General features: G+C 38.4%; 1 protein-coding gene and 1 long non-coding RNA gene across 18 annotated transcripts in view; one reads left to right on the top strand and one right to left on the bottom strand.

Annotated features, from left to right (window-relative positions):
* LOC141375883 (uncharacterized) overlaps nt 1-16,891 on the top strand; it is a 270,920-nt gene that overhangs the window by 8,661 nt on the left and 245,368 nt on the right. For 9 of the 17 annotated variants that reach the window (XR_015498265.1, XR_015498268.1, XR_015498266.1 and 6 more), the window contains exons 1-3: nt 6,477-6,576; nt 14,215-14,270; nt 14,451-14,584. This is a non-coding gene — a long non-coding RNA (uncharacterized LOC141375883). Of the gene's footprint in view, nt 1-6,476; nt 6,577-14,214; nt 14,271-14,447; nt 14,585-16,891 lie in introns of those variants that run through there. The other 8 variants (XR_015498277.1, XR_015498275.1, XR_015498274.1 and 5 more) reach the window with 3 other exon arrangements.
* iqsec2b (IQ motif and Sec7 domain ArfGEF 2b) overlaps nt 1-16,891 on the bottom strand; it is a 179,418-nt gene that overhangs the window by 2,967 nt on the left and 159,560 nt on the right. The window contains 7 exon segments of the mRNA XM_087265109.1: nt 1-342; nt 345-1,023; nt 5,959-6,029; nt 9,866-10,063; nt 12,144-12,305; nt 14,213-14,312; nt 14,442-14,567. Coding sequence (XP_087121235.1) covers nt 1-342; nt 345-1,023; nt 5,959-6,029; nt 9,866-10,063; nt 12,144-12,305; nt 14,213-14,312; nt 14,442-14,567 — 1,678 coding nt within the window.

Raw genomic sequence — 16,891 nt, 5'->3', positions numbered from 1 at the left:
GGGGAATGGAGGACAACGGTGGATACTGGGGCAGATACTGGGCGGCCGGCGGCCCGTGGTGGACAGTGCCGGACGCGGAGACTGGAGGCGGCTGAGTGGGAGCAGGGAAGGGCGGAGGCGGAGGGCTGGCGAAGACGAAGTGAGGTTGGTGCACGGGGTGGGAGGTGGGGTGCGGTGTTTGCACATGGGCGGGGTGGGTGTGGGAGTGTGCGTGCGGGTGGGGCTGCGAGTGTGACAACGTGAGAGGGGGCTTGCTGATGCCGCCCCCTCTGGCCGAGTGTGTAGGCTGTGTGTGGAACAGAGCAAACTGCGGGTGAGGGGAGAGTGGGGAGTGAGGAGAAAGGGGGGAGGGAGGCCGGAGCCCATGTTGCCCATGTTGCCCATGCTCCCGTAGCGACCCTGCAAAGTATGCTGGGAGATCGGCTGGTATGGGGAGTGCACGGAGGGGTTGGGGAGCGGCCGACGAGGCAAGGTGACCCGCTGAAGAGTATGAAGGCCTTGCTGCCCAGTTGAGGGTACGGTCTGTGTATGGAAGCGATGGTGGTGGTAGTACGGGGGCGGAGGCTGTCCACTGACACTGTTGCTGGTAGTGTGGCAGTACTGGGCGTGCAGGGCCTGGATCTTGGAAGGTCCACCGTCCGTCGGGCACAGCGAGGACGGGGACAGAGGCGGTGGGCCTCCGGTAGTCGGCGGGGCCACAGGGGCGGGGTAAGGTGGCCCCGGAGGGATAATAGGACCCGGGGCTTTGGATCGCTTGCCCCCAAACAGGGAGCCCAGGAAAGAACCGGTGTTGTTGCTGTTGTTCCCAGTCCCCATTCCAGTCGTTCCTCTCTCTGTGCTGTTGGAGACTGGCCCAGCGCCAGTCACTGCAGGTGTGTGTTGCTGCCCCGGCCCACCCCCCACCCCCACTCCGGGGCTCAGGATGGGGCGGTGAGGCCGGTAGTCTTCTGTCCCATAGCATCCTGGGAGAACAGTGGCTACTGGGTAACGCTGGTGAGGCCGTGGACTGCTAATGATGGAACCCTAAGACAAAGAGAGTTGGGGGAAAGGAGAAAAAGAGAAGGACATAGAACCAAAGAAAATGAGGGTTTGGGAGAGAGGAGAGGATGTGCAAAGAGGAGCAGGAAGGTAATTTGGGTAATACACAAGATAGAGAAAGAAAGTATAGCAAAAGGATACAGAGAGAATAGTGGTTTCGTTGGGTGGGGAGGAAAAAAGAGGGGTGAGTTGATTAGGGTAATGAAACAACTTTCTGTCAGCATTATAATTTAGAACATAATCACACAAACACAGGTTTCCAACTTTCTATTATGTGTCCCAAATGCCAATGTTGCTGTTGTATCTACAAATGAGACATTATTTCCATTCTGTATTGTAGTCAAATCTTTTGCTTACGATATGTTACACTGTGTAGAGTGTCAGACTGAAACAGCATCTGAAAATTTTGCTAATCTATAATGAAAAACCATAAATCATTTGCGGAAATGCATAAATAGTTAGAAAATAAAGTATAAAAATAATTAGATTAAATATAACTCACAATTTAATATACAAAAATAATGAATTAAGTATTATTTACACATGTAAGTGATAATTTTATGATTATCTAATAATGAACTGATGAATCATTAAACTGTAAACTCTGTTGATCACATATATTAGGGGACCTATTATGCCTCTATACAAGATGCAAAATAAGTGTCTGATGTAAATCTAAGTGTGTGTGAAGTTTCAGCTCAAACTACCTCACAAATAATTTTTTATTACTCTTTGAAATTGCTCCTTTTAGGCTTTCATCTCAATTGTGTCGTTATGATGACAGTAGCTTTAAATTCAAATGAGATTGCTTGGTGATTGTTGCTTTAAATTCAAATGAGATTGTGCTCCTAGCATTCTTTTTAAAATTGAGTGGGGTTACAAATCTTTATGGCTATGTTTCCATCCACCTATTTTTGTACGCATTTTGAATATGCACATAAAAAAAACTGTTGATGGAAACGGCAAGATGTGCATAAATTTTGAAATTGCACATAAAAACATGCGCATAACTGAGTAGGATAAACTTTTTATTCGATAAAAAAGATGAGCATAAACTACAGTTTTACACAGCAAAGTCCAGTATGCGCATTAAAAAGGTCATGTGATTTTTCACGTTTTATTACAAGAGATCATGTCATGATAAAAATGTGTGTAAATGGACAAACCAGTAGGCTGAGCACACTGTAAAACATCTGAAATGTTATTTCAATCATTCTGAAATGCCTTAACCATTTTAGTATTAGTGTTATTATACTATTAATTACCTTAATCAAGAGTGTCTGTACCCTGTGTCGCACGCCTTTAAACCCCACAGCGTGATCACTGCATGTCAGGATAGTCTTCTGAGGCACAAGTCATTTATTAAAGAAAAGATTCACGCAGCTTCTCCTACCACAGCAAATTCCGTTTTTACTGTTGATATTTGGCACCAGTTAATCAGGAAGTGACATTTTGTTGAATACTCGTTTGTTTGACTCGTTGAATTGAAACGCAGCTTAACTTGCACTTTTTTATGTGATAATCCAGTTTTGCACATAAAGTTAATTTGCATTTTTTGATAGAAACTTCATCATAGCAGCAGATTTAAAGCAGTACTAATGTTATCTCTGTGAAAAATTTAAAATGTCCAAAGAATTCATTTGAGACTACATCAGTGTTCCTTTGTGTATCCTAAAACTCCACATTTATAATGACTTTTAGTCGCTTACATTATCTTCGGCAGGCACAATTCGAAAACTCCATGGGCCTCATGTATAAACATGCGTACGCTCAAAAACTTTGCGTACGCCAGGTTTCATACTTATGTTTGGATTTACTAACGATGAAATTAAAGTAAGAATTTATGTTGGTCTGTGCCAACTTTAGTTTTATTTCCATTGGCGACTCCTAGAGGCAGTTATGTTAAATTGCACACTACAAAGTATTGCACCAACACTTTAGAAAAACATTGCTATTAATTTATAATTGATAAAATGGGTTAATTGACACAATATGTTTTTATTTTTATGTTTTATTTTTTACCAATTATGTGATTTAGAACACATAAAAGCATTTACAAATGTATACAACCCTTAGTCTATGGCAATGGCAGTGTTGGCCTCATTAGAGGACATTGTCAAAGGTCAAATCCAAAGGCTCCAAGGTGACAGGGTGCGTGAGGGGTGGCTTCTTGGTGAGTGGTGTATTTAAAGATATTATTCCAGCTAACTTTTTTTTTTTTTTAATTTTATAAAAATTTTTTATTAAGCCTAATTATTTAACTGCATATCAGGAGACCGCAGTTATCCATTAAAGACGTGGCTGTTAACCCCCCTCAACAACCCACAAACTGACCAAACTGCACAAACTAAGTGCAGAGTTGTAGAGCAGGTGATTGGGCAGCTGAAATGCCGGTGGCGTTGCCTTGAGAGAGGAGGGATGCTGCTAAACTGCCCAAACAAAGTGTTCCTCTAATACAGGGGTGGCCAACCCTATTCCTGGAGAGCCACATTCCTGCAGATTTCAGTCGCAACCCATATCAAACATACCTGCCTGTAATTATCACATGTTGTTCAGGTCCTAATGAATTGGTTCAGGTGTGTTTGATATGAGTAGCAACTGAAATCAGCAGGAAGGTGGATCTCCAGGAACAGGGTTGGCGACCCCTGCTCTAATACATCTGTGTCTCCCGCAGACACGGATACTACTCCAGACAGTAAAGTGTCGCCCACAGTTGAGGCAACTCTCTCCTTAAAGGGTGTTAGCTCATCATCCCCTGTTCCCCTGCCTATTCGGTCCACACTTTGACGGTGCGCAGCTGTTCTCCTCTTAACCTGCACCTTTACATCGGACCATTTCTTTTTTAATTCACTCACAGTGCGATGTTCAGACATCACTGCGTTAACTGCCTAAGCAAAATTTTCCCACTTTATTTTTTCTTTCTTTTGTTATTCATTTCAGAGGACAAACTTACAACTTACACCGTTTTTCTTCGGTCTACCTCCGATAGGAACACCTCCAATTCACATTCCGTGATTCTCTACTTGCTTGTTTTTGCTATTGCTTTTTCGTTTGGTTTTGCCAAAGCAGAGTCATTACCATATTTATTAGGGGGAGGAGCCAGGGAGGGGTTTTGTGCTCATGAACATGCGCTCAGTTTCACGCTAATTCGGATGTACAAAGAGAAACAGCTTTGTCACAGGGCCGGCATGTCCATCGAGGCGATCTAGAGAGAGGTGTCTGCCAACCCCTCCCCCATCTTCACTTTAATCTGCGACAAACCACCACCCCCGGTCTTCACTTTGCTAACCAGTCACTTTCGTTTTCACTTTCGGGTTTAGGGTGACGTGATCGTCCTTTGCCTAGAGCGGTAGTTCAGCTTGCTCCGGCCCTGTTGTTCATACAATGTTTTTGTATTAATTCAACGCAAGTCCTTGTACATGAGACCCCTGGACACCTCTTCTCACTCAGGGCCTACTCACACTATGCCATCCGTACCGTGCCCAGGCCCGTTTCCCGGATCGTTTGAGAAGTGTGAGTGCGCTGAATCGGGCTCAAGCCCGGTTCACTTGGCCGGCCCTGGCCCGGTTGGAAGAGGTGTGCCTAAGCCCGGTTCACTTGGGCGGTACGCTTGTGTGTGAGTGTAAAACGCGCCAAAGCCCGAAACTGAAAGCGAGACGTGACTTTTAGGGCACTGTTTCATATGGATTTATTAATAATTCTTACTGTTCAGTGAACGCAAACTGCCGTAGTTTATTAAAGACGCAAACTCCTCACTTCACGACAGCTGTGCGCCTTCAGCAGACCTCCTCATTCCTGCAGCACGAGAGCTTTATGATTGTTTATGAGCGCCAAAAGTGGCGGATCTGTTCGGCGAAATATCTGACTGCGTGTCCCCGCATCCCTAAGGACTGTTTGGCGAAATATTTGACGGCATATCAAACGACTGAAACGATACAACTAGAGAAATCACCACTGTGCTGCTGAGTGAGAGAGTGCTTCTTACTGAACCAGCGCAGCAGCGATGACGTAAGCGTGCCGAAGCCCGTTTGTGGTGTGAGCGCGGGCCGTCGGGGTAGACGGGAGGAGGGACAAGCGTGCTATGGCCCGGTTCGAGGCAACTGTACCTAGTGTGATTATGGCCTCAGTGCTATCTATGCTAATGAGGGAGAGATTGTGACTAATGGGTGGGACTTTTCCCTTCTAATGACATTTACAAACGGAGAATGTCAATCAAAGTGTTTCTGCAGTTTTCATAAAGTATGATTATATATATATATATATAATTATTATTTTTTATCATTGGAAGCTGGTTATATTTAAACACTATTGCCACACAAATGTGTTTAAACCATAAAAGTGATTTTTGCACAATAGGTCCCCTTAAAAAGATGTTATTAAAATAAATTCCAATGTGAGATTTATCCGGGACACTTAATAAAAAGTGGGTTTAATAATAAGTATAAAAATTAACAGAACTTAAATCACAGCCACACTAGTGCATGCATAAAGTTTCACATAGAAAATATCAACACAAACAACAACAACAACAAAAGAAAATATTTAACGCACATCAAACCCATAAAACAACAAATCCACATGTCACTCTTAACGTTTATACCAAAGATTCATGCAGATTTCATTCAGGGTAAATGAGATGTTGTCCAGTCTTGATGTCCCGGAGTAAAACGCTATATTGTACAATGCCCTGGGTGGCTGCAGATCTTCACATGCAGTCTCAATGACTGACAATATAGATTCATCGCCTCAGTAATAATATCCATTTAACATTCCACAGACCACACATGGTCACACACGATGCACATACATGTGTCTATGGTAAGGAGTCAGGACACATGCAAGATGGCGCAGTGTTTCGTGGGAATTCCAGGCAGGCATGCGGGTGGATTGGATGTGGGGACTAAAACTAAAGATACAGACCTCTGCTTCACTCAGACTTACTTCCATTGTACTGTCAAGGGAACCAACGCTGTTTCTGCGGCCGCGTTTCCCTGTTACCCAGTTAGCAGATGTCAGCACAACTGCAGTATGTGTGTGTGATTGAGTGTAAAGACCAAAGTATACTTCATTTTTCATTCACATAAGAAGAATGATAAGTGAGTTTCATCTTAAGAAAGGTAGACGTGAACTGTAGATGTAGCCCACTGTCCAAATTCTGTAACTTCTAGGATGTTCAGATGTCCTTTTTGCTATTTTCCCATCTCTTGACTCACTATGATTTTTTTCATTTGTCCCATATTATACTTTTCTTCACCGAAAAAAAATAAACAATAAAAAATTAAATGATTATATATATTCTCTGACTGACTGTCCACGCTGTATCACTCTGGTCATCTACTACAGTAAACACAAAGTGTGCTTTGAATTTGTCGTGTATTACTTAGTTTGTCCACAAGGTGTCAACACTGAACTTGGCCATTGTTTTACCCAGTCAAGACAGTGAGTAAGAAGAAAATGTGTACCTTGCATAAGTTTTTCAAGCACGTGTGTTGCAGGGCACGCTATCAAACAGACTGTGCTTTCAACTTTGCATGCACGGTAATGTATGAAAAAGAAGTATACATTGGTCTTTATACAACGGCGGTAAATGTAAACAGAAGATGTATTTTCTTGTTTGTGTCCACAAATGTGACCCTGGACCACAAAACCACTCTCATGTTGCATTAACATATTTTAGTCCAAAATAACATTGTATGGTTCAAATGTTTTCTTTTATGACAAAAAAAATAACAAGAATATTAAACAGTCTAATGATCATCCTACATTAACATTTTTGTTATCAATTTACAACTGTAAAAATATCAAAATATTTATACAGTCATGGAAAACCTGCATTTTCCAGGCCTGGAAAAGTTTTGGAAAAACAGAAAAACCCATAAAGTTTAGAAAAAGTCATGGAAATTAGTTGAACAAATATATGTAGCCTATACTTTAATTAGGGCTGCATGATGTTGGAAAAATCTGACATTCCGATATTTAGTATTTCTGTGATTTTATATATTGCGATGTCAATACAAATTCACCAGATGATTTAATTAACAGGTTTATTTGGATTGATTGGGGGATTTTGTAGAGGAGTGAATCTCAAATAATAAATAGCAAATAAATTACAAGCCTAGATAAATAAAATATAACGATAAAAGTGAATTTTAGTTTTCAGGTATTCACTATTCAGGTATACATGAATAATCAACACTGCGTCTTAATTGAATATTATTTAATCTTTATTAAAGTTACAAAACATGTCTAGTGGCCAGGTGTTTTAAAATTTGAAATATACATTCAGTCACAGGCCTTAAAGACAGTTTACCTAAAGATTAAAATGTACTCACTATTTACTCTCACTTCACTTGTTTCAATACTATAAGTGTTATCAAATTATATTCTTTTTGTGTTTATTTAAAAAAAAAGACAACTCAAATGTTTGAAAAAGGTGAAGGGTCGTAATGAAAATGGCAAGCAATTTTTGGGTGAACTATCTCTTTAAACTTTTACTCCATTATGATTAAAGTCTATATTACATTATAATCCCAACATTGCATATCCTGCAATGTGACTATCGCGGATGCACACATTGCAATATCGATGCTGAAACGATATATTGTGCAGCTCTAACTGAAATATAGGTTAGTTGTCTTTACTTCTTTTCTGTCCTTGGCTAAAAACTTGCTCTCACATTGTAAGTGCTGTGTAAGCATTATTAAAATCAATTTTACATAGATTTAAAAACTAATTCAAACAAAATAGATGGTTGCACGTTTATGGTATTCTGTAAAAAAATTTGAACGTCATTGTTTTTCTTATTATTTTACATGAATATGTAGACATTACATGAAACATTGTATTATGAAAAATGCTCTTCAAAGTTCAGGAAAAGTCATGAAATTTTAGCAGTAAAAATGTGTATGAACTCTAGTAATGTGCATTGCTAAGCATTTTATTTAGACAATTTTAAAGGCGATTTTCTCAGTATTTGGATTATTTTACCCTCAGATTTTAAATATTGTCCTATCCTACAAAATATACATCAACTGAAAGCTTTAACAAATCTCTGGTCTAGGGTCACAAATGTCTAAATCCCAAAAAAAAAACAAAAAAACATTAATTATGATGTGTCTAATAAGTCTTATAAAATGAAAAACAGTAAATGTCAACAAAATTAGTATTTTTCTGTAAACCAGGGGTCACCAATCTCGGTTCTGGAGGGCCTTGCTAAAGATGATTGATGCGAAACTGATGTTTAGACACATGCTGCATCCCAATAAGCATACTTATTCTAGGCATGGGCCAGTATAAGTTTCTGACGATATGATAACCTTGGATACTGCTCTAAAATAATTTCTTTTTAATTGTCTTAGTAAAAAAATTACTTATTTTCCCCCATTTAACACAGTATATACAATTTTAGGAAACATTTTTAATATTTTGGAACAGTAAACATGTCAGGCTACATAATTCAAATAAAACGACTTCTACTATATTTATTAGCAAAAACAGATCTCCTTGCAACACATAAAAAACACTTAAAAACCCTCTACATATATCTTGGAAATGGTATAACAAAACATTTTTGCGCTTTTAATACCTTGACTGTTTTAAACCGCGGTAAACCTTGAAATTGGTTATCGTCTCATGCCAAACTTTTTGCTCGTGTTTTCCATCGACATTTAACGTTTCGTGACTAAACAGGGTGCCAATGTGATCGTGCATAATAACTCGCAAAATGACATTTGCTTCTACTGCTTCATTGTGCCCGAAGATCGGGTTGTCTTAGTCATAACCTTCGACCACCTGCCCCTTACGACTCTCCCTTTAGGTGGTTGGCCTGCATGAGGATGGTCCCATGTCGCTCCTTCGGGCTAAGCCCGGCTGGGTTCTGTGGGAAAACACCCAGCCACCAGGTGCTTGCATACGAGCCCCAACCCCAGGCCTGGCTCCAGGGTGGGGCCCCGGCTGCGCCATACCGGGTGACATCACAGTCCTCGATATAATGGAGTTCATAAGGGGTTTTGAATGCCTCCAGGACGCCTATCTAGGGTGGTGTTCCAGGCATGTCCCACTGGGAGGAGGCTTCGGGAAAGACCCAGGACATGCTGGAGGGACTATGTCTGTCGGCTGGCCTGGGAAAGCCTCAGGATGGAGCTGGAAGAAGTGTCTAGGGCGAGGGAAGTGTGGGGTTCTCTCCTAAGACTGCTGCCCCCGCGATATGGCTCCGGATAAGCGGATGAAAATGATGATGTTTTAATTGTTTCATGAAGACTCGTTCTGTTCATCACAATGCCCTGCAGAGTTTAGCTCCAACTTGCCTCAATACACATGCTTGGAAGTTTTAAGTATAATGCAGTAGTCACACTAGAGTTTGAGCTTGCGAAATTCTATCGTATGACGCTGCAAAAAAGGGTGGGATTAAACAAGATGATTAGATGTTAAAAAAGTGAGCGATCGGTCCATATTTATTATTTCTGTACAAAGAAGTCATGTTTTGATCTTCGATTGGTCTCACACAGTCATATGATGCAATTTTTCAGGTCAGAATTCACCAAGCTTGAACTTTGCAACGCAGCAAACTGCGAGACTTGTTGCATGAGCTTGCGTTTCCAGTCTGCCGTATTCGTGCGAGTATGAATGAAAGTCTATTGGAGAAAAGTGCAGCATGACCACGGCTTTACCTAGTCAGACCTTGATTAGCTTGTTCAGGTGTGTTTGATTAGGGTTGTAACTAAACTCGGACAAAGGCTCTCCAGGAACAAATTTAGTGACCACTGGTATAAACTGTTAATTTAAAATTTTATATTTGCCCCTCATTTGGCAAAGCATAGTGTCTCACCTGATTCAGACAGGTCCCTCAGTGAGGAGCTGAGAGCAGTACGTTTAAGGCCTTCTCCTGGTGAATAGTTGTCATCCAGACTAGGCCTTCCCATAGTGCCATTCACTACTTCATTCTTGACCCCGCCTACTCCTCCTGCCATAATACTGTTGGTGAGCAGGCTGGGCCGCATTACTCCCTTCTGCTTCTCTAGCTCAGCTGCAGGAGGATAAATCGCAAGAAACATGAGAGGACGGTTTATGAACTAACACCTTTTATCTTTACCAAGCATGATTTGCTTGAACTAATGAAAGCAAGGTGTTTGGAATGTGCTTTTTTATCTTGTTTGAAAGGGATAGTTCACTCAAAACTGAAAATTCAGTAGCTTTTCATTCACCATATTTTTATGAGCATTTTGGATTACTGCATTAAAAAATGTCTTAATGCAAATGGCATATGCAGATTAATTTGAGAGTTTGGGATAGTAGGATAAAAAAAAAAAAAATTCCCAAGAAAAACGTGGTAAACTATGACACAAACACATGTTTACCCATTAAATTTCAGCATGTGCATTAAAAAAGTAAGCAGTGGTCTATTTGTGAATGCACGGTGACAGCGTTTAACACATTTGTGCCTAATAATGGGTTTTATTTTTGTATCGCAATCGAATCTTTGTAACCGGTTCTTCTAATCTAAGTGAACCAGTTGAACTAGTTCACCAAATCGAACTGAATCATTTGAAACGATTCACGTCTCTAGTAAGCACTCATCCACAAACTATAGTACTTCCCCCCTCTGACTCTAAATAATCCATTACATACTCTTATTCAGTTATGAGAACAATAACGTTACACTGATATCAAATTTGAGAAGCGGTCAATCGCGTGATTCAGTGAACCAAATACAAACAGTATGGCAGAATGCTAGTGAGCTAAACTTGAACAACTGCAGTAGTGATGTGCGATGCCACTGGTTTCCGATCCGATACTAAGTAAAGTGAAGGCGAGTATCGGCGATACCGTTCTGATACCGATAAAAATGATACCTGATACCGACCTTTGCCCAAAAAATACTGTTTGGGAAATTAACGTATAGTGCCATATTACGCACATGACTTGGCAGGAGGAAGAAAAAGTAGTTCTGCCTAAGTTGGCTATATTCAGATAAACTAGGATAATTGTGGTTACTTTCCACTATATTTATATTTTCAATAAACTAAATTTTTGCTTCAAATTACTGAAATATTGATATTTTGACAAGATAATCAATTCTAGAACACACAATGCTGGTACCGGAGATATAAATATTTTAGTATTGATCTGCACATCACTTAACTGCAGTGGGGAGGTAAGTAAGTTTATTTCATAACAGAAAATCGTAATGGAATTTAAATAAGTGAATCATGATTCAGTTGGGTTGCTAAACTTTACTGTAAGAAATTTTTCAGATCATGATGTTTTAACAGACCGAAATTACTATTGCTGACTACATAATGTTGAAACCTAACATCCGTGTTAAAGATCTGAACTTCCCATCACTACTGTGTATCTAACCTCAGAAGCAGCCATGCACACATATTGTACTTAAGGCTGCTATCTTGTGGGCTGCTGTATTTGAATTTGTGGATGGGTAGATGGTAGTGGTAGATGATAGTGTTCATGTGTCCTCTAAATACAGGTTTCAAAAAAATATGACTGAATTTTTATTATACAAGATTTATTCTGTTGATTTTGAATCTTGCACCCAACAAATATCCTTATTTAGAAAAAAATAAAATAAAACTAATACTGAAACTAATAAAAACTAAACAAATACTAAATACTTTCATTTTCTTGTCGGCTTAGTCCTTTTATTAATCTGAGGTCGCCACAGTGGAATGAACCGCCAACTTATCCAGCAAGTTTTTACACAGCAGATGCCCTTCCAGCAACAACCCATCTCTGGAAAACTAAAACTAAATAATATCAAAATATAGAAACTAATAAAAACTAGTAAATCTGCCTCTAAAAACTAATTAAAACTAATTGAAATTGAAAACAAAAAGTTAAAACTAAATAGAAACTAAAACTAATGAAAAATCCAAAACTATGATAACCTTCCATCATACTTGTTTATCCAACAATGGAAATCAATGGTTACAGGTTTGCAGGATTCTTCAGAATATCTTCTTTTAAGAGGGTGAATACATTTTTATTTTTGGGTGAACTATCCCTATAAGGTAATTTGTAGTAAAGCACCAGAAGAGGGGTAGAAAACACTGTAGTTGATTTCTGAGAGCAGCAGAAGGCGCTATACTCACACTCCACTCTGTATTTCTCCATTTCCTGCACCTCAGCAATGCTCTCCCTCAGATCACTGACAAAACGTGTGCGGTCCTGTTGACTTGGGGCCGTGAACACAATCAAAACTTTACGCTCACCACCAGGGATAGCTGATGTTAGTCTGACACCATGAGGATAGTCTAGTGGAAGACAACAATATATTCCATGAAATAAATAACACATTATATTTTAATGATAAATACAATTGAAATCAGAATATTTGTCCCCAGGAATTATTTGCCCCCTTTTTATTTTTTAATTTTATTACAGTTTATTTTCCCCCCCAAATTCTGTTTAATGGCGAGAAGATTTTTTTCAACACATTTCTAAACATAATAATTTTAATAACTCATCTCTAATAACTGATTTCTTTGATCTTTGCCATGATGAGAGTAAATAACATTTGACTAGATTTTTTTCAAGACACTTTTATACAGCTTAAAGTGACATTAAATGCTTAACTTGGTTAATAAGGTTACCTAGGCAGGTTAGGGTATTTAGGCAAGTTATTGTATAACGATGGTTTGTTCTGTGGACTATCGAAAAAAATATATAGCTTAAAGGGGCTAAAAATTTTGTCCTTAAAATGTTGTTTAAAAAAGTTAAAACTGTTTTTATTCTAGCAGAAATAAAACAAATAAGACTTTCTATAGAAGAAAAAATATTATTATACATACTTTGACAATTTCTTTGCTCTGTTAAGCATAATTTAGGAAATATTTAAAAAATAAAAAAAATCTATAAAAAGGGGGCTAATAATTCTGACTTCAACTGTACAACATAAATTTATAGGCTTAATATTTCAGTGTATGATATTTCAGTGTATTTTAGCATGGAATGAAACTAATGTAGTTATTATTAACTACAGAAACTTTTAGCATTTATCCACGCCTAGAAATCCCAGCGTTAAATATAATTTGAATTCAGATATAGTGATAAAAACTATTAATTACAGCTATAAGAAGAAATAAAAACCAAACATGTATATTTTAACAACATTTTACACTTTAACAACACTTTCTATTTTAAGCAAGGTAAATGTATATGAGAGTATTTATCATTTATACACATTTTTCTACACTTTCCACACTTCTTGAAAGTACCTGCATGTACTTTTAATTCAAACATATGGATTCAATGCTTGTAAAGTACTCAAAAACCAAATATGGGCCCTTGAAAGTTCTAGAATTAAATTTGAAATGAAATTTGTTTATGGTATTATTTCAACAATTGTACTGTGCTGCTGCCAAAAACAGAATGAAGAAATTAGAAATTCCTAATTAAAAAATCTTAAATTTAAATCTTCTACAAGAACTTAGACAATAATGCAAAATATTTTAGAAACTGGATTTGAATATTACTAATAGTGAATTATGTTAAAGTCCTGTAAAATCAAAATTATTGTTTAAATTTATTGTTATTTTTTTTTTGAAAATGACACATTAAAAACATCATCATTGCTCGTACATCTGTAATGTAAATATTAAGTGTATATGTGAAATGTCAAGTTTAGTAAGGACGTTCATGGTGCTTCATATGCTGGGGGTGTAAATTACAACTGGGTTGTAATTTAAGATTAATGGAGCATTAAAACATCCTTGAAAGAGTGGGAACACTGAACAATTTATTTTTCAGGTTCTTTTAAACCTTCTACTCATCTGACAATCTCGAGAAGATGTTTTATGGTTTCCACTAAAATATTAAGCAGGACAACTGTTTTCAAATTTGATGATAATAAGAAAAGAAGTTCTTGAGCAATACATCAGTATAGTTGAATGATTTCTAAAAGTACATTATGATATTTAATAATAAATTATAACATTTTACAGTATTTTTTAAGTTTACTATATAATAGTACAATAAATAAGACTTCAATGCTATAATAAAACTAAAATAATACTGAATTATTTTTTGGAGCAAATAAATACAATCAAATACATCTTTTCTGTGTCAGGAAAACTTCTGACACAAACTTTTGAGGTATGGTATGTAGATGTATATGTAGAATATGTAAGAAAAACAATAAGTAACCAGTTTAAAATCTTACAGGAGTTCTGGAACATGTGAACCTGCATCTCCACCAAAGGGAAGGACTGCCTGAAACTGTAAGTTACTGAAGTTTTCTTCTTCTGGAATATCTTTGTAACCTTGTAATGTAATAAAGAAAAAGAAGCAATTTAATATGTAGTGACTTTACTAGACACAATTATGCAGATTCTTTGCTAAAGTGTAAGACCAAATCCTTTGTTATATGAAAAATGGATTATTAATATTACCACAAGCAGATCGTTGAAGAGGAAGACCTCTCTCTGGTGGACTCCAGACCTCTGAGGACGATTAGGGTCCGGGACTTCATAGAGCTGACAGCAGCACACCAGTCTCCGGTGAGGCAGAGACAAAACCTTTAATCAAAGAAAAGGTATTTACTTCACTTTCACATTACTGATCGTTATCAAATCATGTGATGATCCTCCTTAGGAATTCTGTTGACAAGTACATTTAAGTCACAAACTTGCAGAGGGTTTGTAGAATGTCTACTGTAATAATATCTGTACAATATCTCCTGAAATGTATTTATTATTAATTTATTCAACTAACCCAAACCAAATCCATACAGTCCACACAATAGTCTGAAAGATCAGCCCAAAGTTGACTTTTTATGTGTACAGTAGCATACAAGCGCAGTCCTCGTACAGTGTCTGTGTTTTTTCTGAATAAGAGTTATTTAATCACTAACATTAATTTAACACTAGAGGTTTTGATTTATTGTAAAGTATTTGTACCCATTTAAACTTGTTTGTAGAACACTTAATCCCTTCATAAATGCTTTCACTGGTGTCTATTATTATTGCGGTCTTCATTAAAGGTGCAGTGATCTGCCTAAATGCTAACCGGTTTGCATAATATCTTTCAAATACAGTTACTTCCCTGTCGTCCAAACCCACGCCTCCTGAAATCATGAACGTGCATATTAAAGATGATAAAGACCCACTAGATCAGGGGTCTCAAACTCGCGGCCCGCGGGCCATTTGCGGCCCTCAGTGCAATATTTTGTGGCCCGCGCCGACCACTGTACTCTGACAGAATCAGCAGATTTTGCGCTCCCCGCTCCGCTGATTCTATCCGTACACAGCGCGCTTGTCACTCAATGCGCGTTGTCGTGCGCGTTCTGATCAGCTGTGTTGTCGCGCGCGTACTCAAGAGCGGTGTTATCGCGCGCCTACTGAAGGGCGGGACCGAGGGTGTGTCGCGTCGCGGGGGCACTTTTGATCATTTTGGAAGGGCACTTTCTATGCAAGACTAAAAAGGGCATGTGCTCTGCACAGGTTGAGCCCTATGTGTGCACGTGCCTGCCCTGCATCTTATATATATTGATATTATAGGTAGATACAGACTGGTACAGACTGATGTGACTGGAGTGGGGTGGGGGTGTTTTATTTATACATATATACGCCTTTTTTTTAGGTGAGGGAATGGAAGTTTTGAGTGAGTTCCCCCACTTTTTTCCCTAGGACTTTAATAAGTCAAAGTACAGGTCTAGACTTAATGATGATCATCTTCAAGCCATACTGAGGGTCTCAACTGCTTCTGCTCTAAAGCCAAATGTGGTTCAGATTTGTGAGAAGAAGCGCTGTCAAGTCTCTGGCAGCAAGAAGTAGGCAAAAGATGCCATGTTCAGAAGAACTGTTCATAATCTTCACTCAATGTTCTATTAATGTTCAGGACACTTCATGTTCAGAAGAAATAATTAAAACTGTTAATAATGACATTTGAGGACTTTTTTTGGTGAAATCCCTTATGCGGCCCAGCCTCACCCAGACTTTGCCTCCTGCGGCCCCCAGGTAAATTGAGTTTGAGACCCCTGCACTAGATCATGTCGTTCACCAGTTAGAAAGCTTTTTAATACTTTATAATACTCCAATTCTGAATGAAAAACTGTATTATATCTAGTACATTTTCAGTTGAGTAGTTAGCAAGCAAAACTGGTCATCACTCTCTCATCAGTCTCACACATTAGTCTATCACAGTCTCACATTAGTCAACCGGCGAGTTAATGGAATTACACTAATTACTGAGCCATACTTGTATGCTAGTTTAGATGAATACACATAACACATAACAAATAGTTATGCTACGGTCTCATCCTTCGTCCAGCGTGTAAAAGTAACTCCAATGTTGATTCAGGATTTTTAAAAAAGTTTTGATTCAGCATTTGTTTTTAGCGCTGTTACTTGTGTCCATGTGACCACGGCCCGCGTGAACGCACTTTGCCGGATCTGAATGGGTGTGCAGTCAAATCTACATTTGCTGACAGACAGTTTGGGCTGCTTGTCAGAATTATGGGAATTATCGGCCCAATAAATTTTAATCGGATGAATTTTTTTTGTTTTATACCTTACCCAGAATATAAAAATACATAGAAATACACTTAGATTATTAACTTTAATCATTACTATTGAAATGTGAAGAGGCTTACAACTAGCACAACAAAAAATGGATCTGAAGACAATTATTTACTCCACGTTCAATACTATTTGTAGTTTTTCTTGTTCCATCTCTTTTCTATTATTTTTTTGATATATTGTGATACAAAGATACGGTTCAGTTTGATTTACAGTTGAAGGCAAAACTATTCACCCCCCAGTGAAATTTGAATTCCTTTTCAAATATTTCCCAAGTGATGTTTAACAGAGCAAGGACATTTTCATAGTATTTTTTTAAATGA

Source organism: Danio rerio, chromosome 8, assembly GCF_052040795.2.
Source record: "Danio rerio strain M-AB ecotype USA chromosome 8, GRCz13ab, whole genome shotgun sequence".
In the NCBI taxonomy this organism is placed as follows: Eukaryota; Metazoa; Chordata; class Actinopteri; order Cypriniformes; family Danionidae; genus Danio; species Danio rerio.
Note: the sequence above shows the minus strand (reverse complement) of the source record. Positions and strands in the feature narration are given on the sequence as shown.